Here is a 21789-nt window from a genome sequence, read left to right as displayed (position 1 = left end):
TTAATTATCCAATTAATTAAATCATTAGTTTTTATTTTTGTTGTTAATATATTATTAAATAATAATATTTAAAATGTATATTATGTTATTGATAAATTAATATATTTATTTATTATGTATTTATTTATTTTTATTAAAATAATGAGTTTTAATGTTAAACTATATCTTATGTTATTACAGAATAATTTATTTATTTATTATATTCACTTATGTTATTTTTAAATTTGTTTATTTATTTTAAATAATTTATTCTAGTCACACATAATTAGTATATTAATTCATAATAAATTATAATCATTAATTGGTTTAATTATCCAATTGTTATAATTAATTAAACCATAATTATTGTTTTAATTTATAATAAATTATAATCATTAAGTAATATAATATAATTTTTAATTAATTAGGATATTAATATATTCTAATACTACACGTTAAATCACTTATAAGTGTAGTAACCACGTTTATTTTTGTTAATTATATGTTTAGGTATATGTTCTATTTAAGTATATTATAAAATGTTACTTATTCTTTTTTTTATATCATATTTTTCATTTAGGGGCACTAATACTGGAATCTGTTTTCCAGCCACTTGAACTCGTCTATACTAACACCCAAACATGAATTGAAGTGGAAGCAATTCATCTCATTTCAATTCAATTTTTCACTTCATTTCTACTTTATTGTGGACTACCCCCCCCCCCAAGAGAAAACACTAGCTCGAACAAATACTGTTCCTTGTGCCTATGCGCGTTTTAGTAAACGGGGGCTTACATAAATTGTCGTCGTCGTCATATTCACTTTTTCCCAACTACTTTTTCAGAGGGACTACCCTAACCGCTATCTGCTGCAATCAAAAGTCCACTTTACCCAGATTCAGACTCTCTCTCTCTCTCTCATGTCAATTGTCTTGATTCAAACCCTAGAATTTGTGCTTTAGTTCGCTGCAATGTCTATGAAGAGTATATTGAAGGATGTGAGGGACAGCATCGGGAGCCTGTCGAGACGGGGATTTGACTCGAGGAGGCGGAGATCGTCAATCGCATCCGCCTCCACGAGATCGTTCGAATTTGACTTACAGGATGGGGAGCAGAGCTGCTGGGCGGGGCTGCCGCCGGAGCTGCTCAGGGATGTGGTTCAGCGGCTGGTGGCGAGCGAGAGCACTTGGCCGTCGAGGCGCAACGTCGTCGCCTGCGCGGCCGTCTGCCGCTCCTGGCGGCATATGTGTAAAGAGATCGTAGGCATTCCTGAGATCAGCGCCAAGCTCACATTCCCGATTTCCTTGAAGCAGGTACCTTTGGGTAGATTTTGAGTGTTATTTCACTTACTTCCCTGTAAATTTGGTGAGTTGCGTGGGGTTTTTACTGGACGGATCGGGGATTGTGGAGCAAACTTTCTGTACTATGTGGCTCTGCGTCCTTTCTGCCTGCTAGGTTTGCAAAATTGGAACTTTTTGATAAGCAAAACTTGATGAGGAGTGACGAACTTCTTTCTGATGAAGTGTCATCTCTGCTGTTACAATCATCCTTTTTGTATTGTGTGTCAGTGGTGATTTCGAGCTTTTAAGGAAACGCTCCCCAGGGCAACTTGATGGGTATGCGTAAATCGTTCGGTTTTTGTTGAACTTGTGGTCTAGGAGTTACCTTCATTGGTTCTAGTGTTTTGAACTCTTTTAACAAAATGTGTTCCCTAAAAATTGGAAGAAATGGAAGGAAGTGGGAGAATCAGGAACTTGATCCTTGCTGTTGATTCTGTCTGTTGTCTCAGTTATTTGTCTTTTTTATACTTTTGCTGTTTGAGGCTTTTTCTAATCAGATCAGATGTTTGAATACTGTAGCCAGGACCTCGGAACGGGCCAATTCAATGCTATATTAAGAGGAACAAGACAACCTCAACCTACCACCTCTACCTGGGTCTGAATCCTGGTAAACCTTTTACTTAATTATTTTGACGTAAACATATATATATATACACACACACACATACACATACATATATATATGTATGTATGTATAAATACATATGCATACATATATATGTATGTACATACATATATTGTGCCTTTCTTATTTGTTGTATATGAGGTTTGACACTGTCAGATAGGTTTTCCTATTATTCTTGTAGATGCCAATGCAGTTTGGTGGTCTGCAGGTTTCTGTGCATAGTTTTTTGTAAAAGTTGACTGAGAGTTGATAACCAAAAGTGATAGGGTGTCCTAATTTGTAGACTGGGAGTGAACAATCAAAAGTGCTAACTCTTGTCTTCATTCATAATGGGTTCTTTTTTACTACATTATTGTCATAAGAATTCCATGATTTTGTTGAGGCTAACAATGTAAATATGCATTTTGTGCTGATAAAAGTTTTTCTTGTTACTTAAAAGTCTGGTTTGTCCAGTTGCTCAGAAATGGCCTAGAAATTATTCTTAACTGCCGCAGAGAGGTAGACTCTTTACAACAAATGCAGTAACTGTAGCTATACGCAAGCTACCTTTTATTAAGCTGGCGGGATTATGGAGGATGATTCTGGAAATACATAGAAGTTTATCTATTTCACAAAGTTCTAAAAATTGGTTGCTGCTATCAATTTCGAACTTAAAAGTCGTTGTGGAAGAAATTAAGACATTGTTGTCAGGCTGGACAGTTCAACGGAAACTGACACCTCCACTGGTTTTGAAACCCTGCATGGAGTGAATTTGACCAGATGACCCAATCAGCTTAGCAACTAACCAGGTTATGTGGGGGAAGGGGGCCCATTCCATATGATCCACAAAGAGAAGAGTGGGTGCCCCTACCCCTACTCTTCCCTCCTCTTTGCACTGAGGAGTTAGGGCCCCCTCCTACCTTATTTGAGCAGAAAAACAAGGTGAAGATAGGGACATGATCCCCCATCCCCTCCTTATAGGTGAGGAGAAGGAAAAAGGAGGGGAGTTCCTTTCTCTTCCTCTTATCTTCTGTTTGGACAGGGGTTGTATCTCTGCTCTGGGCAAGGGAACCTCTCCCCTGAGTGCAGAAAAGGAGGGGACGAGAGATGTTGGATTTTTTTTTTTTTAATTCTATAATATTCATTTTTTATTACCTATCAATCCCTACCACAAAAGGTTTATTTCAGCTGATCCAGACCAGCCACCTTTCTGGGTTGGTGACCAGTCCAGATTTGACAAGTAGTGTGATGGTATAAATTCCTGTTTTATTGGGACTAAGATTGTCATGCATGTGAAGAATGAGTGTCCCAAGGCCTTGCAGCTGGGGCTCTCTAGTTGATTAAATTTTTTTAAGTGAAATAGCTGATAAAAAATGAAAAGAATTATTTATGCATTTATTTATTGTACTGAAATGGTGATAAATTTTGTCAAAAGGAGGAAACAGACTAGGAACGTTACCACCTTATAAAGCTAAATGGATTCATTATAGTGACATCCTATGGCAGAGGCTTGTTGTTTTCTCTTACTTTAATGCATTCACTGGATGTTGCAAAACAGTTCAATCAAATTTGGGATCTTATGCATGTGAAAGAATCTGGAGTTTAATGACCCATGTAGAGGAGGTGTGTTGTGCGCAAACTGATTGTCTTAGGAAAATATAAATTCTTTTAAGGAGATTTCACACCTTTTCTTTACAGTAGATGGTGTCTTCGTTTTTTTTTTTTAGGAAAGTTTTGGATTGATCATGTTACTCAAGGCGCTTGGTTTCAGTTATAAGAGAGGGTTTATCTGAAAATTGGGGGAATCCCAATCTTTTTTTTTTTTGAATAAATATAGCAAGCTAAATTGACGGTAATTGGGCAGCATTTGTAGAGCCAGAGATGCAATGCCTTTTTCTTTTCTTAAATTTAAAATTTTATTTTTTTCCCTGGACTGGACAAGATGGACTAAATTGGAGATCGTGAAAAAGAAACTCCGCTCCTGCTTTCTTTGGATGCTGGTTCTATTTCAGTTTGTTGTAATTAAATCTAGCACCCAGTAAGAATAAATCAACCCATGTACACTCTATGGTACTGATCTCAACATCTAACAGTTAATGTTTTGTTCATGGTAGAAACCTCCTCTCCCAATTCAAGGAAAATCTGATACTATATAGGAAATTTCTTATGGATCAAACATCTGGTTTGGGGAGTGTGTAGCTAATATCTTTGGCTACTCACATGGTCTCATTTTGCATTGAACATGATAGCAGAATTAGACACCTCTCTGCTGTCTGTTTGTTGTTTATCAAATTATACCAAGAGGTGGATAAAGTAGAAAGTAATGCTGCAAAAAGCTATATAGGATACATACAAAATTTTGAACTTTATGTGAAAGACTGTTGATACTCCTCTCCAACATTCACCTTTTTATGCATGAGTCAGTATTTAGGAGCTGTAGTTGACTGTTTGTTTGGCTATATTGGTTCCCCATGAAACAAATAGTCTTCGGATGCTTTTCCAATATTTGAAGGAATTTGAAGTCATGTGTATCTCCAAAAAAGCCTGGGTATAAGTGTATTTGCTTGCAATTTTGTCATTTGTAACCCCATACTTTTTCTGTGTGAATTTGATCATTACCTTCATGGAACATGTACTATTAGGCATTGCAAAAGAGTTTAGGGATTTTTTATTTTCTAATTTGAAAGATCTTGCAAATTCTTTGAAACTTTTCGAATGTTTTTGAACTAATAATCAGTCATCTATCCATATGATTTCCTGAGACTGCCCTCTGAAAAATATTACAGTTGTAGACCAGTACTGATTTCTTAACTAGGATTTTGGTAAACTGGTGATGATAATGCTGAGGAGTATAGCTAGCAAGTATTCTTTCTTACATATTAACAAGAACCAATTCTGTCCTCTATTTCTTATTATTTATTTATTTATTTTGGATGTAGAGAATGGGAAATTTCTTCTTGCTGCTCGGAAAATCCGGCGTCCAACTCATGCAGAGTACATTATATCTTTGGATTCAATGGACGTTTCTCGAAATAGTGTCAGCTACATTGGTAAACTAAGGTGAGACCCCAAAATAACAGTAGCCAAGTGGGTTTCAGTGAATTGATACGTATGGACAAAAATCATGTGTTCAAATAGTCAGTTCTCCAAACTTGTGATAAACTAAGACTGACATTATGTAGGGTTCTTTGATGGCCTACCAATTTGATGCTAATGACCACTGAATGACAATGTCACAAGTTTTTGTGCTGGCGGAAATCCTAATTTCTGGTTTACCATTACTTGTGCTGATCGTTCTTCTTTTCTTCTTCATCTTCTGCAAGGTCCAACTTTCTGGGTACCAAATTTGCTGTCTATGACAGTCAACCACCGTATCGGGGGGCTGTGACATCCACAGGTCGCTCCAGCTGCCGATTCTATAGCCGAAAAGTATCTCCCAAAGTCCCCTCTGGAAGCTATGGCATTGCTCACATTGCTTATGAGCTCAACATGCTGGGCACAAGGGGTCCTCGGTGCATGCGCTGCACCATGCATTCAATCCCTGCCTCAGCCCTAGAACCCAATGGCTTTGTCCCTGCATACTATGACCTGCCTACTCAATCCCTGGAAGATTCCTTTTCTACACTTTCTCTCTCCCAATTTCAGCCGGTAGACTTACCTGATGATCTCAAGTCAATCGACTCATCTAGGTTTTATAGTAGCACAAGATTCGCTGAAGTTTCAGTTGATGTTTTGGGAAAAGAAAGCCCACTCATATTGAAGAACAAAGCTCCCAGATGGCACGAACAACTTCAATGCTGGTGCCTTAATTTTCGTGGTAGAGTGACCGTCGCTTCAGTGAAGAATTTCCAACTTATTGCTGCTTCTGGAGAGGTTGCAGAGATTAGCAACACCAATAACAACAATAACCAAAACAACAACAATAACAACAACAACAACAATACTGTTGGCAATGCAGGTGTGGGGACCTCACAGTCGGGGTCCAGTGAGCATGACAAGATCATCCTCCAGTTTGGTAAAATTGGGAAAGATTTGTTTACTATAGATTATCGCTATCCTTTGTCTGCCTTTCAGGCGTTTGGGATATGCCTTAGTAGCTTTGACACAAAGCTAGCATGTGAATGAAGGGGTGTGTACGGTTGTACCATTATTTGTTCCCTTAAGTTTCTATTGTTGTTTGTTGTTGTCCAAAAGCCCGAATTGAAGGACGATTGTATTGTTGGACCATTGAGTTTGCAGAGATGATCTTTTTTTCGCCAGAACAGGGCCATGAGTTATTCTTGTTTGTTTGAAATCTGTTTCATATCCTAAATAGAGTGATGCTGTCTTGATTATTATTGCGTTTTAGAAATCTGTGGAAATTAGACGGCTGTGGTTCTCTCTAAAATTTTCTTCTGAGATTACTGATGTTGCATAACGCGCCACTGATGTAGCCGGTGCATAAAGGTTGCTTCGATCCTAAAAACCAGAAGAATTACATCATCTGAAACTGCTAGTCTGAAATGATTTTTTCTCCTTTGAAATCTCCTAGAAAAGTTCAAAATGTTTATTCTTACTATGTATGTGAATAGGAGAAGCGAGGTGCGGACTCATTTTTTATTCTGATCATCAAAGTTTCAATTTCATTTTCAGTTCTCCGTGGTTTTCTTTCTTTTTTATTTGCTTGTATGTTAAGTCGTCTAATGTTGATCTGAGCTTTTTGTTCTTCTATCGTATTGTAAGATGATGTAAATCTGTCATCTCCGTTCCTTCCTAGATGAAAACGTAATTCACTTTCACTCTCTGCTTACACAGCTCACTAACTCTTTTGGAGCCACTTTCCCCTTGCACAGTATGAAAGGTTAGGAGTCAAAGACACGATGACAAAACATATGACTCCTTAATAAATTAGTACTTGTATTCACATGGATTTTATGGACAGAATTCCTTGAGAGAGTAAAAAAAAGTACTAATACATGCTAAAAGAAACAAAAACTGGAATAATCTGATCATAGATCTTTTCCTACTACAAGCATGGATTGCAGCAGTAGAATATGGTCAACTAGCTTTCTCCACTGATTTTCGAACCAGGATAAGAGAAAAGGCTTACGGCATTCCTGTAGCTTATTTCGGCAAGTTCTTCATTAGACATTTCAAGCATTGATGCCACAAAACTCAATACCTGCACATTGATCTTTTCACATTACTTTCCTTGTCAACAACCATGAAGAAAGAGATTTAACTATTGGCAGAATTCATGTTAGAACACGGCACCAGATGTTCAAAACCAATAGACTGGGAAGACGATGACATATAATAAAAGATGCACAGTTTATAGGATGTCTCAGATTTCACTCTGAGCCCATCTCAACTTCTGAAATGAATTAATATTAATCAGGCTGTTACACTGATTGAATCCAAATCGGGATTTTCTTTATAAGCTTATTTAATGCTTCTTTAGTGTTCAGAAGAAAATTCTGAACAAAACTAAGTGATAAGAAAAGCTCAACTAGAATATCTAACAAACATTTTATAGAGTGTTTACAGCATTGCCATTATTGCAGTTCTTTCAACAGGGCTACCATGCAAGGATTGCGGTACACTGTCTAAACAGGGTGACTGCCCAGTGCTTCATGCTTAATACAAGCACAGAGTTGAGGAGAAAACCCTCACAGGTAGTTTGAGGTTGGGTTTTACACGTCCCAAATAGACTAATGATATAATGACCTAAATTGAATAAAAAATTACATATTATATTGAATTTAATTCTTCAATAATAAAGTTTTGGATATATATCATTGAATAAACAAATTTATGCCTTTTCAAGAAAGAAAAAAACGAACTTATGGTTCTGTAGACATATTAATTAAAAATTAACTTAATAGAAACTATAGATCAGCAGAAGGAGAACACAGCATGAACTAATTAATCATACACCGTGGGACAGCTGGGTCAATTAATCAAATCTGCTCAAACCCATCGGGTCACCATCCCTGCTTCCTTGAGCATCACTGCCCAACAAGGCAGTGAGAAGTCAGACTTGAATTTGACACGAACATTTGCAATCATGGCAATGTATGGACCTCTTAATAGTGTTTGAGCTCTAAAGTTCAGCTACACTTCACTAAGGTGCTTTTTTCTTCTTCTAAATAGCTTCATTGAGATCCTTTAAGGTGCCAAAATGCCCAGTTTCCTAGTTGTTGAAATGATAACTCATAATTAGGGCATATGGAAGAAGAAAAAAAAGCCGCCTCACATGACATCAATCGGATAAAAAACAGGTTAAACAAAAAAAACAGAGAGTTCTCTATAATTCAAGTCTACAACATAAACTCACAGTGTGAATGTTGACTGGATGGTTAAGTGCTTCCTTTGGTAATGTTGATGTGTCACTTGCAGCTATGGAATCATGTGAGGATGGAATAGCATTAGTGTCCAGATCTCCTCCTTGCTTCCATAGATCTTCTGGCACAGAAGCATCTCCAGGAACCCATGACAGAGAAGTCAGAGCTCCCTGTGGTAGGGCATCAGGTGCATCTGTTTCTAACAGAATTCTATCAGTTGGCACCTACAATGTTTGTAGCAGCACAATGAGAAGCTATTTGAAGTATCTACGATTGAACCCTCCATATGATTAACCATGAAGACAATAACTAACCGCCTTCAGCATTTTCTTTGCCTTCTGTGTCTTCATAGATATTAGGTGCCCAGAAAAGGAAAAATATGCTCCAAGTTTAGCAAATCCAGGAACAAGTTCAGCAGAACCTTGGTAGGAGTGGAGGATCACACCAGCTGGAAATGGTCCTATGGATCTGGGAAGTAAAAAGAGAAAGAACTCAATATTTATAGTACAGAATAGCATATGTTAAATAACTGATCTGGATCTAAATAATTAATGTTAAGAAGTTATTTTAGGAAGTAACATGATAATTAGCTACAGAGACACGGCTGAACATGAAAGAAAGAAAAAAATTTCAGTTGAAGTACCAGGTAAGAGGTTCGTAAACTCACTGCAGTGCATGAAGAACATCACCAAATGCCCGAACACAGTGGACAGATACAGGTTTCTGAATCTCCTTAGCTAGTTTAAGCTGCTGCTCAAAAACTTGAACCTGCAAGGGAGAATAATGATGAGAAAGTTAAAACACTAAACGCAACGTGCTAAATGCAAAACTCTAGTATACTTTCTATTCAAACAGCAATATGGAGCAGAGGCAAATTCAACTATTCTATTCTATCGGTCTCTTGGACAAAAGTTAGATTGCCACGCACTGAAAGAAAGGATAATCGAGTGCCAGGTCCAGTGAGAACTGAATGAAATGAGACATTGCTCCAACTTCGACCACCACTAGTAATAAATTCGTAAGCATGATATTTGAAGTTTATTGTTTTGAAATACCTGTGATTGGAAGTCAATTTCCCTTCCATGTGAACCTTTATCCAAGCCGATCTGCAAAACAGCCATCAGTTGGATGGATAAGCTTGAAAATTTCAAGCGAATAAGTAAGTTGGACGTTCCTAAGTTTCTTCTACGCTGTACTAGGAAGTAAGATATCATCTGGAGCAACGCAATTTGAGGTAGAGTAATTTGTTCAAGCTCCACACAAGACTAGTAGGCACTGATAAAATGCTTAAAAATTTTACATAAAAGGAAGAAACCATCTCACTTCTCCAACTGCCGCACAAGGGGTTGACTCGAAAAACTCTTCCATGGATTTGAACCAATCTGCCGATCTATCTTCAACATACCTGTCCCATTTCCACTCAACCCGGGAAATCTAAGTGCAAACATAATCAGAAAAAAAAAAAACTAATATTGAAATCAATCAAGCAGGCGGTTCTCACCACGGATGAAGCCCGAAGGAAGGGATGACGGAAGGGTAAGCGTCCGCCATTTGTTTGACCCTATGCCAATCTTTCTGTTTAGGGGGAAAGGAAAATGATCAATAAAGGCATAAGTCGTTTTGATTTGAAGGATAGTTCCGTTGAGCATTTAGAGGATAAAAAAGACCTCAGAGACGCCATTGACGACGAAGCGTCGAACGCCGGAACCGAGAGCTGTTTGTACGAGTTGCGGAGCTAGGTGGTAAACTCTGGGATCCTGCAAATGGCAGTGGGCATCGAAGAGCTTCAACGCTCCCCCCCTCGTACCCATCTCCTTTTCTTTGGATTCTTTCTCCTCCGATATCTCGCCGTTGACTCGCAGCGGCGGGAGAAATATGTCCAAGCAGGGTAAAGAGCAAACAAATAATCAAGTAAAATTACTGGAATATTCAATTAACAAGAAATTATTTAATATTCGATATATATTATAAATGAAAGTTGACAGCGGACTGCCCGAACCAAAACCGTGGTCTTAGACGCCCACGTGCAACATATGGGAGGACACGGCTGGACCGTCTGTCACTTCTCCGTTAGTTGCTCTGCTAAAAAGTCATCCAGAGAGTACCGTGTAGTGTTCAGATTCATAATTACCAACCTGCCACTGATCATCTCCAAAGTCTATCCTCAACGTGAGGCGTCGGATAAGATGACAGGCAAAGAGATGCCCCCGGCTGGGCCCAACTGACAGCCGGTGTCCACTTAGATTTTAGCAATTTATTTATTCAAGGACTTGGACTTCAAAATCTGATTTACAAAACATAAGAAACAAAATCTAACTAGCCGGAAGTGCTCGGCTTTCTCAGTTATAATCTGCAAAAAGAAAATGGCAAGCAAGAAGACGGATCGAAGTGATCCCAAAACATCATAAAAGCTTCACAGTTCCAACACCAAGCACGAGCTTTTAAAATCTCATTTAATGACGTTCTTCCAACAAGCAGACGCATTAGTTAGAACTTCAAAGTCCACTTCGATTTATTTTATGCAGGTCGTGATTGTTAGTGGTTAACAACACCAAATCAGTCAAATCCTACCAACTTACTGATGCTCGATCTTTCACACACCCCCCATGTTTAGGCATTTTATTCACCTCTGGTATTCGTATTATATAATCGAATGTCAGTAATGTGGGGCTGTGGGCATTCATCTTCCGCGTCCGCGTGAAGGATTTCGGAGCTGGTACAGGTATTCATGGAGGTAGAGTTGGAATGGGAAGGAGACGTTGACCCAGGTCTTGTAACGAGGCCACGGAGAAGCAGAGCTGAGAAGGTTGGTGTAGGGGAAGAAATGGCAGAGCATGGTGCAGAAGTTTCAAACGGAAGAATAGAGAGTGGTCTAGAAGTTTCAAACGTAAGAAAAGAGAACGGTGCAGAAGAGAATGTTGAGTCGCAGAGGAGCGTTTACCTCGACGCATCTGAAGGTTTGTTTCTTTCCTTTTTTTTACTTAAAGTGGCATGGTATTGGGAACTTCTGCTGTGGGGTGGATAACATGTTTTACCCTTATTATTCTGTTGCTCTTGTTGGTCCCCGTATGATGCAAGAGAGGTCCCTCTAGTCGCCGTGAAAATGTCGACGAATTGTATAAGAATATGCGATGGACTGTAGCTTTGAACTCCCTTTTCACTTCCTTTTCTGAAACAATGTCAAGTAGAAAGATTGTTTTTGTGTCTTCCCAGAATCAGGGTTGGTCTGAGAATTTTAGAAACAGGAAGGGGAGTGCAATATTCCGTTTTCGTTTAGTTTGCTGCATACCCAATAAATGAAGATAAAATCTGGTTACGGTTACGTAAATTATCTGGATCTTTTACTAATTGAGATTTATAGTTTCTGTTCTTCCTCTGGCTGAAGAATACGAGTTTCAGATTTCAGGATCGTTTAATGACTGATGGGAGTTGGGAGTGAGAGTTAATGAGCTTGCAATGTGACACACTTTTAGCGCTAGACTATCGATTTTTGTCGATGGGAGCTATTTGTCGTCGTCGGATAAAAGACTTCTGATTTTGAGCTTTATCCTTGTGTTGTACTTCAAATGGTGGGAGATGCTTTAAGATTCTTTCAGACCGTCGCTTTCTGTAATGCTTTTGAAATCGAGCTCTTCAGTGGGTCTAGCAATTTGTTTAAAACAGTTTAAAGTAAAACAGTTTAAAGCATTCCTGTCTTTTCGATCGGGACAGAAAGCTTTAATAGGCCATTTTTAGTCTTTCCACAGCTTGATGTCTCAGTTTCTATGCACGATTAATTTTCTTTTGTATGCCACTGAAAGTTTCAAATGGTTACTCTGCACCTTCTTCTAGAAATGTAGCACAATTGTTTTGCCGCTGACTAAAAGCCTTGGAAGCCAAACATATTCATGGTTTCTTCAGTATCTGGAAATGCAATTTTCTGGGAGGTAGAAAACAGTTATCGGCAGCACATTGTGGACTCTTAAGCAATCTCTTTCTAATCATTGTTGTTCAGGACAATTTTTCCCTCTCTTCATTTTTTATTATTCTCTGCATTTTTCTCCTGTCCCAAGAAGATGTTATTTCTAATGATGATTGCCCGTTATATGGTAGAACTGGCATTGTTCACCATGGGTTACACATAGATCCAGCTCAACATGCCGTCTATCCTCTGTTCTGCATCTTGTGTTTTCTGTATTTTTGGAAGCTCCTCAGGTTGAACATGTCTGAATATCCTCATCTTCTTGAAGATGGTCTTCTTTAGGCACCTTTTAGAAGTACTTCTGAAATTAGTATTTGGTGAACAATGAGCATAGAAATTACCCTTTATATTTTTTGACTGAAGGATTATGGAAGTGCCGCGACTGCACTTGGATCTACAAAATGGAAAATCCTGGAATAGATAATTTTCAGAATCATGATCGTTGTTTCCATTGGGGTAAGATTTGAATCAACAGGAACCGTCATCTCAACCACTCCATTCTATTTCTCTTTCTAACGAATCTGGATTGTGTTTTTTTTTTGTTAAAAATCATTTCCTAAAGGTCAACATGAATAGTTAAACTCTTTGTTCCTTCACCTATTACTTGAAGCTCCATTATGTCCAATCTGCATCTGCTTTATCTGCTGTTCATTGAGCAACTATATTCTTAAAACTAAATGATTTTTAGGTCTTCTTTTACTTTTTACTCCTAATGCAATTATCCATCTTCTTCCAGGAAGCTTGTTCATGTGGCTTTTCTAATGATCTGAACACGTATTTTTTTCATTTGTTGAATTTAAATTCCATAAACCAGTAGTATTTCACAGAATCTTCACATGCTAACTTTTGCAGGTATTGAATCAACTGATACAGATGTAGGAAATAACTTAGAGATTCTTTGCTGGCCTGGTGGTGAGGGAAAGCAGGAAAATGGAGCAGCTTTTGAAGAAAAAGACATGACAAATCAGAATGGGCACTCAATACCGGCAAATAGTAAACAGTCTGATGTTGCTGATGTGCAACCAACTTCAAATCTCATACATTCTGGAGGCCATGAAATAGAAATTGAGAGAACTAAACCTGTGAAGAGTGCCACTGAAGAACTTTTACGTGCCGGACAAGAGAATAAAGTGAAACAAGAAGTGGCTGAATATGATCTTGAGAGAATAATAGAGGAACAAGAGACACATGATTTATACTGTCCTAATTGCCATTCCTGTATTACGAAGAGAGTTATTTTACGTAAAAGAAAACGGTTCGGTCAGGTTGCGGAAAAAGATCCAAAACGTGAAAAACTAACAAGCATCCAACCTGATTTGGGTGTGAGAACTGGTACATCTGGTGACTCTGAGCAAAGTCAGGAACCTGATGTGTTCAGGTGTTTGTCGTGCTTCAGCTTTTTCACTGCAACCGGTAATTTCTTTTTGTTACTTGTATTTAAAGGGCCCTACCTTTTAAATTCCACATACTATGATTTGTTCTGTATGATTTGAACTATGGTCACACATCTAAATACTCCTAGTGATCTAATATTTATTAGACAGTCAACACGAAGAAATGCTCATTCTAACCAAAGCAGAAACTTAACTTTTGACTCAAGTTACACTGACAAAGCTTAAAAAACCATGCAAAATGTGTTGCACTTCCTATTACAATTGATGGACTGATAGCTGAGCAGTGTCCTTGCAATTGAAGTTCCTTCTTCTGATATTTCCACTGTTCTTTACCATGTAATATTTGGCTCTTGTAATCTGCACACTTAAAACTTTTTTGACAATGTCTACCTGTATTTTTGTGAAACAATCCTTTGGTGTTAGTTCTATTTCGAATAACAAGGGGAGTAAAGCACCCATCAAGTAAAAAATGTCATGAATAATGATGTCAAGTGCATCATAGTATGGTCATTTTGTTTCTTCACCTACGACCTACTTTTGTGTTTTGGAGATCTTCTACTGTGGTGTACACATGGAAGAAAACTGAAGATATCTGAGATGGTGAAAATATTACTGAGGTAAGCTCCTTACAAGGACATGTATGATTAGGCTTTATCTTCTGAAAATGACTCCGGTGATATTCTCTTCATTTTAGTAACATGATATTTTTGAATGACAAGTGAACACATTTTCAGGACAGCTTAACTCTAGTACATTAGATGATGACATGGATGAAAGTGCAGTTTATGGGAGTTAGGGAAGAAAATTTATTGGTTTGTTCTGTAAAATCCATTGATACTATAGATAATTGAATGGATGATCTCATCCAAGATTTTGTTTATGCTGAATCATTAACTTCATGCACTCTGTTGAACTGAGCAGCAAGTGGAATATTCCGGATCTTCCAAAGAAGAGGTGAGGGTGGCGACTTGCAAACTTCACAACCTCCTTCTGTTCAGAACTTGAATGCAGCTACCTCAACATCTCAATTTGTCAAAAATTCAGACAGAGAATCTGGTTATTTACTTCCATGTTAGTGTCATGTTTTCACTCTGTTTCCCTCTTTCTAAGTCTTGCATCCTTGTTCTTTGCACATATCTAAAAGATTTGGCACCTGGGCATCAATATCAGTGTTAAAATCTGCTCTGACATACCATTGACATTATTGCAGATACTGATAAGTCTGCTGTTGGTCTGGGATCTCAAACTTCTCTCTCTGGTGAAAAAAAATTGGGAAATGAAGCTGAAAGAACACATCTTGGTAATTGTCTACTAGTGATTTGCATCAGCCAATCTTTATTTAATGATGTTGCATATATTATTAGACATAAGGGAGGGGAAACTGTAAAGAAGATACTTACAGAAACAAATTCTTGAAGCCCCCCTTTCAAAATTTTTCAGAGGCCAATAAGTCAACTGTTGGTTTGGGATCTGAAACTCCTCTCTCTAAAGAAGACAATGAGGCAACTGAAGCTGAAAAGAAGTGTCCAGGAACTTATCTAACACTTATTTGCATCAGCCAGGCTTTATTCACTGAAAGTGCATATATTTTAGATACATAGAGAATTTGCAAAGGATGACAGAAACAAAATCTGTATCTTTGCTCATGAGCAATTGAAGCAAAGTGTCTTTGCTAGAACTTTAAAGCGAAATCCAGCAGCAGCTGGTGGATCTCCATGGAGAATGGCAGCATGCTGCTGCTGCATGATCTCAAACTGCGATAGCAGCTGGAGAATATTCTTAGAGTGATTCAGTCAGAAGCTGCTGCTGCTCCTGTAGTAAACACGAAAGGGTAAACCTAGGTAGCAACTTGTAATTTTGGTCTTAATTTTGATATGGAAGTGGAGGTATAAACACTAGTTTGGATTTAAGAGTTGTAAGTCAGTAAAGTGACAATAGGAGTTTTTGTCTGAACTCCACAAAAAATCTACAAAAGGAACATGCATGTCAACTTTTGAAGAGGGCAAAAGGGTCAAATCAACATTGCCAGTCATTTAAAGACTTGACTGTAATGGGTGGGGATTAAATCCACACACTTAGTGCTTCCTGTGAATTTTGAGTCCCATTTAGCTTACATGCAAGCCTCTGGTGAGTGGTAGAGGCCAATGATTGGCCTATAGTCATGGAGTTCTTGGCTGCCAGCAAGCTACCGGGCACACCTTCAGCTTCTATTGCTGTCAATATATTGTTTAATTTTATGAAACTTTACCACTTGAGGGGATCAGAAGGCTTTATCTATATCCCTATGAAACTACAGATCTCCCTTATGTACTGAGAACTGCTATGTTTCAGACTAACGTCTCAACTAAAGATATCCTGAAACTATGACTCTTGTTCTTGGAAGCTCAGACTGTATTTTGTATCCATTATTTACAGTTTCAAACTATGTACATGAATCATTTTTACTGTAATCCTTACTTCTCTGCAGTTTCAAATAGGGAAAAAAAAGAAGAAAAAAGAATAATCACTAAAAAAAAAGGGAAAAAGAATAATTTTCCTTGAAGATTATTTCATTTTTACAGAAGGAGAATACATAAAGATTACTTGATAGAAAGGGGGAAATGAAAAAGATAGATAGGGAGCCTGACAGTGGCCAGTCTCCCCTACAACAAGACATTGTGTTATGCACTTAGTCAATACTACCCAAAAGACCGGCCTGTTAGGAGCGGAAGACATAGGTACATAACCCAGGACCATAACATCACACCCACGCTCGCGAGAGCCGACGTCCACGGCGGCCCACTTGCGACGGCCCACTCTAGCGATGGCTCGTTGGTGCTGGAACACACTCAGGTCGCCCCTTCCGCTTAGCAGTGGCCCAATGGTGCGGGAACACACTCTGGTCGCCCCTCCGCACCGTCGCCTCCTCCACACCGTCGCCTCCTCCGCAAGCGTTCCTTCCGGGATTCAAACTCGTGGCGTAGCGCTAGCTCGGATACCAAATGTTATGCACCTAGCCAATACTACCCAAAAGACCGGCCTGTTAGGAGCGGAAGACATAGGTACATAACCCAGGACCATAACACATTGCCAATCAATGCCATCTCTAGCAAGTGAAACTGCTCAAGAATTGGCAAAACAGGGGGTGTGTTTCTATGTAATAGATGAATGCAATGCAATGATTTGAATTTTGTTCAGTTATGGAAAGAATTGACGCCAAAAGAACCTTGTCCCAAATGTGTTTAGGACAGCTTCATGAATCCTCCATTTTGTCTACCATGGTTAGCTTAGTCTTAATGTTGTTTTAAAGATTTCTCTAATATTTGGTTAAATTTGCTCCTACAATATTTTTTGGGCTATGAAATTGATGCAGGGAATAGTACTGTGCCAAATCTGGAAGGGGTTGGAACCTACTTTTCAAGCACCATGACAAATGTAGCTGAGGAAAATAAAATGGTTTTGTCAGCCCATAAAGCTAAGTACCCCAATAATGTTCTTTCAAATGCTGGAAAACAAGGTGAGGTACCAGAATTTAAAGCTTCAGAAAATTGGAATTATACCATTTCATCATCCAAAGATTCCACACTGCTGATTGGAAAAGCTGAAGCTAATAGTGGGCAGAAAGTAGTGCGTGGGACAAAAGTGGAATTTTCAGGTACAAGACAAAAAAATTTCTATGCAATATGAACTTTATCATCATCATTAAGTTGACAGGCAGGCCAAATATTTGGTTAAATTTGCTCCTACATTGTTTTTTGGGCTATGAAATTGATGCAGGGAATAGTACCGTGCCAAATCTGGAAGGGGTTGGAACCTACTTTTCAAGCACCGTGACAAATGTAGCTGAGGAAAATAAAATGGTTTTGTCAACCCATAAAGCTAAGTACCCCAATAATGTTCTTTCAAATGCTGGAAAACAAGGTGAGGTACCAGAATTTAAAGCTTCAGAAAATTGGAATTATACCATTTCATCATCCAAAGATTCCACACTGCTGATCGGAAAAACTGAAGCTAATAGTGGGCAGAAAGTAGTGAGTGGGACAAAAGTGGAATTTTCAGGTACAAGACAAACAAAATTTCTTTGCAATATGAACTTTATCATCATCATTAAGTTGACAGGCAAGCCAATTTTCTCCTGTTTATTTGCATGGTTAGGCCTGACACTGTTATAACTTATGTACAAAATAATACGTTAAAAGATTATATTCTGGCCTGCCCGAGGTTGAGGTTGCTGGTAATATCCATCAACCTGACATGAGCAAAATATAAGTCTTGCACGTTATCCACTTTGGTTGAAGCATAATCATTATATCCGCGTAGTGCAATCACTTTTGAAGGCCTATTTTGGTGAATGCTGTATTACCGATGTATCATTTTTAGGAGTTCATTGATTAGAATTATAGAATTCTCTGATGGGTGTCATGCCCCAGGCTACTCATGTTGTGTGATAGATGAAGCTGGTTAACCCTAATCATTCCTGCAATAAGTTCTGAAATAACAAATTTGACTCTTTCTATAAGACAGGTTTTTAAAATATGATTACTCACAGCTTTCTGCAATAATTTGCTGGTCTCTGACTCATATGACATACAAAGTCTAATTCTGGCACTTTTTGTTATTACAGGAAATGACATGATATTGCATGCTAAAGAAGATGGAATTAATGGGTGCCATCCATCATCAAACTTATCACAAAATCTATTGGGTGAGAAAATCTATAACTTTCCATCTATTGCAAAACTCGGTGATACATTATTTGAAAAAAAAAAAACAAGTAAAAGATCCAGAAGAAAAGCATGTCAAAGATGGGCTAGACATCTGTTTTTGTGTGCAAGAGATGTTGTACAATTTACCAAAACTCAAGTCACCATTAGAGGAAAATAGTAGGTGCACGTAAGATGACAACTTTGTTAATGACTTTACTACAAACAGGAAAAATAAAATGAGTCTGTTTGTCAAGGTTCCTAGAAAAGTTTTGATGGTCTTCTTTTTTGTCATTTATCTCACATTGCCAAAGACTGCCACCCATCATGTTGATAGACTACCTAATTTAGACAACCCCAATCAAGACAAATGATCAATCTTCATTTATTTGAAGTAGGCCCACCCTGAGGAAATACATATTGGTTGAAGAGCATAACTTGCAGCACATGATAGTAAAATATGTTTTTTACACACACACACACACACACACTATCTTCAGCTTGGTAAGCATCAGCAACTAACAAACCAAGCAGAATAGATATGGGAAAGAAACCAGTGTTCTAAGCAGAGAGGCCTTTCCCCAATGAAAAGGTGAGTCCAAGAAGTGGACAAAGGAGCTATCTCTCACATGAAATCAAGCGTTTTTTGAAGATGGGAGGAATTTGGGATAGTCGTCTAGCATGAATTAGGTATAGTCGTCTAACATGAATGCCATCCAGGCACCAAGAGTTTACTGGAATGGTGAGCTTAGCCATCCCCATGATGTGCCTCCAAATGGCACTCAGCTACTACCAAATTTCCTAATCTATTTCATCAAAAAGGGTATTGTTCACTGCCCAAATTCTCTCCACACTGAGCCCACCAGCTTTCCTTATAAGACAAACATCAGTCCTACTTGGTTCCTTTCAAAGGAAGCATCTTTCAAGCTTATCAATTACCTATTAAACTATCTAGACAATGGAGGAAGGAAAGAAAATAAATCGGGAGGCCAAAAATGGAAGAAAAAATTTGTTTTAGAGAGTTTTCCATAGAAAATATCATAGGTAAGTGACAAGAATATGAAACGACTGAAGACGGGGTTCTCCTGATTTTCTTTGCATAAGTTAAAACTGGTTTCTTTTACAGTTTTCTATGCGACTGTGCTTATGCTAACTTTATTCCTAGGAAATCATCCAATGAGAACTGTTTGTATCAAGTTTACCATCTGAAAAAGGTAGGTTGTAATAATCTCAAAACTAATTGAACAAACTTAATGTAGATCAACCTTTTCTGTTAAGTGAGAATACTGCAGTGACAGTCAATGGTACTATAGTTTTTTAGTTGAACAGGCCTAAAGTCCTACTCAGTTGAATTAATGGTGATATTTATACTGTCCATTTAGCCTTACAGTACTTTCTTCATTCCAAAAAGGCTTTGGCTGGTTGTGCTGATGCTGGTTCATATTATCTTGTTCGACTGAGTCAGTGTGAACCATCTGATAATCCTGAAAAATGTAAACATGCTTCTATGAAAGAAAAGGTTTTGGTGGCCTTGAAATCATTCATCATAACTCATACTAGCCTCATAATGTTGTTCTTCTGAGTCCCCAAACATATAAATTGTCTGAGACTGTTTAGATGAATTTTATGAATTATTTAAGAACTTTTATCTCTACTCATGTTTCCATTGTGTTTTAGCATATATCATCTTGGTGCAGGAAGTGATAAGGTTCCTCCTCTGAAAGAAGGTATGGATGAACCCATGGAAGAGCTTGGATCTCAGACTGGGCAAGACCCTCCTATTTCAGCGATGCCAGGTGTTTCATTGGGCAGGGACACTCAGATTCATATAGGTGATCCAAGAGTTATGGAACCCAGAACCCGTGAATGGGATGTCCTGAAGAGTATTGTTTATGGGGGTCTTGTTGAATCAGTTACTAGTCTCGGGGTAGTTTCTTCTGCAGCAGGTTCTGATGCTACCACATGTAAGTATCAGGAGCTTTGCTTTTATCTGAACAATCAGTTTGACTTCTTATACCGATCTTCAATAAGTAAATAACCTGGCATAAAACGTTGTTGAAATCAAGAGATTCTGATCTCTTTAACTTAGGTCACATCCAAAAAATGGAAGGAATAGCTATGAAATACAAACTATTTGGTTTTGTACTTACCTTTGCGTGGTTGCAGTAAAAATCATTGCTCTGGGAGTGGCAAATGTGGTCGCTGGACTGATCGTGCTTGCTCATAATGTAAGTCTAGTTATACAAGAACTGATCACCCAAAAACACCCGTATATGATGCATGTCAAATACTTGAAGCTCTGGGATACTATTATAACATTTTAGGTATTCTGATGTTTCACATTAAAATGCGCTGAGAAATTTTGTTACTATAATTTGTTATGAGTCAAAGATGGACTCCTTTAACTGGTGAAAATGTCTATTTAGATGTTGATTGTATGATTAAAGTCCCAAACCATCAGCATTACTGTCAGAATGCTAGTTTTTTTTTTTTTTTTAATTTGTAGGCATAATATTTCTTGCAATCTCTTGACAGACATCTTTTGCAGCTTAAGGAACTTGCAAATGATCATCATGAAACACTTGAAGCAAGAGCAGAAGAGGGCAGTAGATACTACAGAAATCTTGGTCGAAGAGCGAATTTACGGGTACATGTAGTTGTTGCCATCCTATGTTACATCATCTTTGGGCTTATACCTCCGGTTGTTTATGGTTTCTCATTTCGGAGAAGCGACAACAAGGAATACAAGCTCATAGCCGTTGCCGGAGCATCTCTTCTGAGCATCCTTTTGCTCTCTATAGGAAAGGCTCATGTTCAGCGTGCCCCAAAGCCTTATATCAAAACCATATTGTATTATCTCTCAGTTGGGCTTGCAACGTCAGGTCTTGCATATGTTGCCGGTAAGCTGGTCAAGAGGCTTTTGGAGAACACCGGTTTGTTCGATTCCAGTGATGCAGGCACAACTCCCTCTCCGCCATCATTTTTAGGCATGAGGCCAACAAAGTCTGCTTGGCGGCAATCTTTTTGATCTTGGTGGTGTTCTTAAAATTTCTGTATTGAGCCACTTGATTTGTTCCACGGAATTATGCTGTTAGTGAGAGGTATCTTTCCAGCCATCTTGTAGTAGTAACTACCCTTTTGCTATAACGAGTTGTGGATATTGATCTACCGCTTTATATCATTTAGAGGCTTAAGGATTTGCTCTTTCAGCAAAAACCCAGACCCACCCTCCAATGTTATTTATGACCTTACTGAGAACTACTGTTTTCTATCTGGTTGCATCACCAAATTCTTTATGTGAATCGGAACCACCATTAACGATCGATCACCCAGCTCTGTACCAAGCAGTATTTCAATAACCTTGTAAATTGTAATTACTTTCAATGCTGATGCTGGAAAAAAATTAAAAGGAAAAAAAGAGGAAACTAGAAACTGCGGCTAATCGCCCTTGGTTTTCTTCTTCATGGCTTTTGTAGTTAAGCCTGTGACCCATGTAACGGTTGATGC

At 38.3% G+C, this 21789-nt stretch overlaps 3 protein-coding genes across 4 annotated transcripts; 2 read left to right on the top strand and 1 right to left on the bottom strand.

Annotated features, from left to right (window-relative positions):
* Positions 1-786: 786 nt before the first annotated feature.
* On the top strand, positions 787-6216 carry LOC137934150 (tubby-like F-box protein 6). The gene is made up of 4 exons (XM_068778396.1): positions 787-1291; positions 1838-1925; positions 4862-4982; positions 5246-6216. Exons 1-4 carry the CDS (start codon positions 950-952, stop codon positions 6045-6047), a joined length of 1353 nt encoding a protein of 450 aa, XP_068634497.1. The 5' UTR covers positions 787-949; the 3' UTR covers positions 6048-6216.
* Positions 6217-6803: 587 nt separating this feature from the next.
* Positions 6804-10101, bottom strand: LOC137934710 (uncharacterized). Its single transcript, XM_068779212.1, has 8 exons — positions 9913-10101; positions 9747-9820; positions 9569-9650; positions 9301-9351; positions 8913-9013; positions 8560-8713; positions 8239-8469; positions 6804-7083 (listed from the first exon to the last, which is right to left on the bottom strand). The coding sequence occupies exons 1-8, from the start codon at positions 10054-10056 to the stop codon at positions 6964-6966; spliced, it is 957 nt and encodes a 318-aa protein (XP_068635313.1). The 5' UTR covers positions 10057-10101; the 3' UTR covers positions 6804-6963.
* A 540-nt stretch (positions 10102-10641) lies between these two features.
* LOC137934949 (membrane protein of ER body-like protein) lies at positions 10642-21598 on the top strand. Of its 2 annotated transcripts, XM_068779550.1 has the most exons (11): positions 10642-11202; positions 12570-12662; positions 13059-13619; positions 14522-14671; positions 14811-14900; positions 16953-17234; positions 17357-17638; positions 18204-18284; positions 19980-20246; positions 20449-20510; positions 20831-21598. In XM_068779550.1, the coding sequence occupies exons 1-11, from the start codon at positions 10974-10976 to the stop codon at positions 21308-21310; spliced, it is 2577 nt and encodes an 858-aa protein (XP_068635651.1). In that variant the 5' UTR covers positions 10642-10973; the 3' UTR covers positions 21311-21598. The 2 variants fall into 2 exon arrangements, with proteins under 2 accessions (XP_068635651.1, XP_068635652.1); XM_068779551.1 differs by lacking the exon at positions 12570-12662.
* The last annotated feature ends 191 nt before the right edge of the window (positions 21599-21789 follow it).

The sequence above is a fragment of the Aristolochia californica genome, unplaced genomic scaffold (assembly GCF_029961685.1).
Source record: "Aristolochia californica isolate CCGP_79_NKW_82.1479 unplaced genomic scaffold, dmAriCali1.0.hap1 SCAF_6, whole genome shotgun sequence".
Taxonomy (NCBI): Eukaryota; Viridiplantae; Streptophyta; class Magnoliopsida; order Piperales; family Aristolochiaceae; genus Aristolochia; species Aristolochia californica.
Note: the sequence above shows the minus strand (reverse complement) of the source record. Positions and strands in the feature narration are given on the sequence as shown.

Coding starts and splice junctions, on each gene's coding strand:
- LOC137934150 (XM_068778396.1), top strand. CDS start 950: ATGTCTATGAAGAGTATATTGAAGGATGTGAGGGACAGCATCGGGAGC. Junction 1,292..1,837: donor TCCCGATTTCCTTGAAGCAG/GTACCTTTGGGT, acceptor TGAATACTGTAG/CCAGGACCTCGGAACGGGCC. Junction 4,983..5,245: donor AGCTACATTGGTAAACTAAG/GTGAGACCCCAA, acceptor ATCTTCTGCAAG/GTCCAACTTTCTGGGTACCA.
- LOC137934949 (XM_068779550.1), top strand. CDS start 10,974: ATGGAGGTAGAGTTGGAATGGGAAGGAGACGTTGACCCAGGTCTTGTA. Junction 13,620..14,521: donor CAGCTTTTTCACTGCAACCG/GTAATTTCTTTT, acceptor TGAACTGAGCAG/CAAGTGGAATATTCCGGATC. Junction 18,285..19,979: donor CTTATCACAAAATCTATTGG/GTGAGAAAATCT, acceptor ATCTTGGTGCAG/GAAGTGATAAGGTTCCTCCT.
- LOC137934710 (XM_068779212.1), bottom strand. CDS start 10,056: ATGGGTACGAGGGGGGGAGCGTTGAAGCTCTTCGATGCCCACTGCCAT. Junction 9,821..9,912: donor TCGTCAATGGCGTCTCTGAG/GTCTTTTTTATC, acceptor CCCCCTAAACAG/AAAGATTGGCATAGGGTCAA. Junction 9,014..9,300: donor AAATTGACTTCCAATCACAG/GTATTTCAAAAC, acceptor TCTCCCTTGCAG/GTTCAAGTTTTTGAGCAGCA.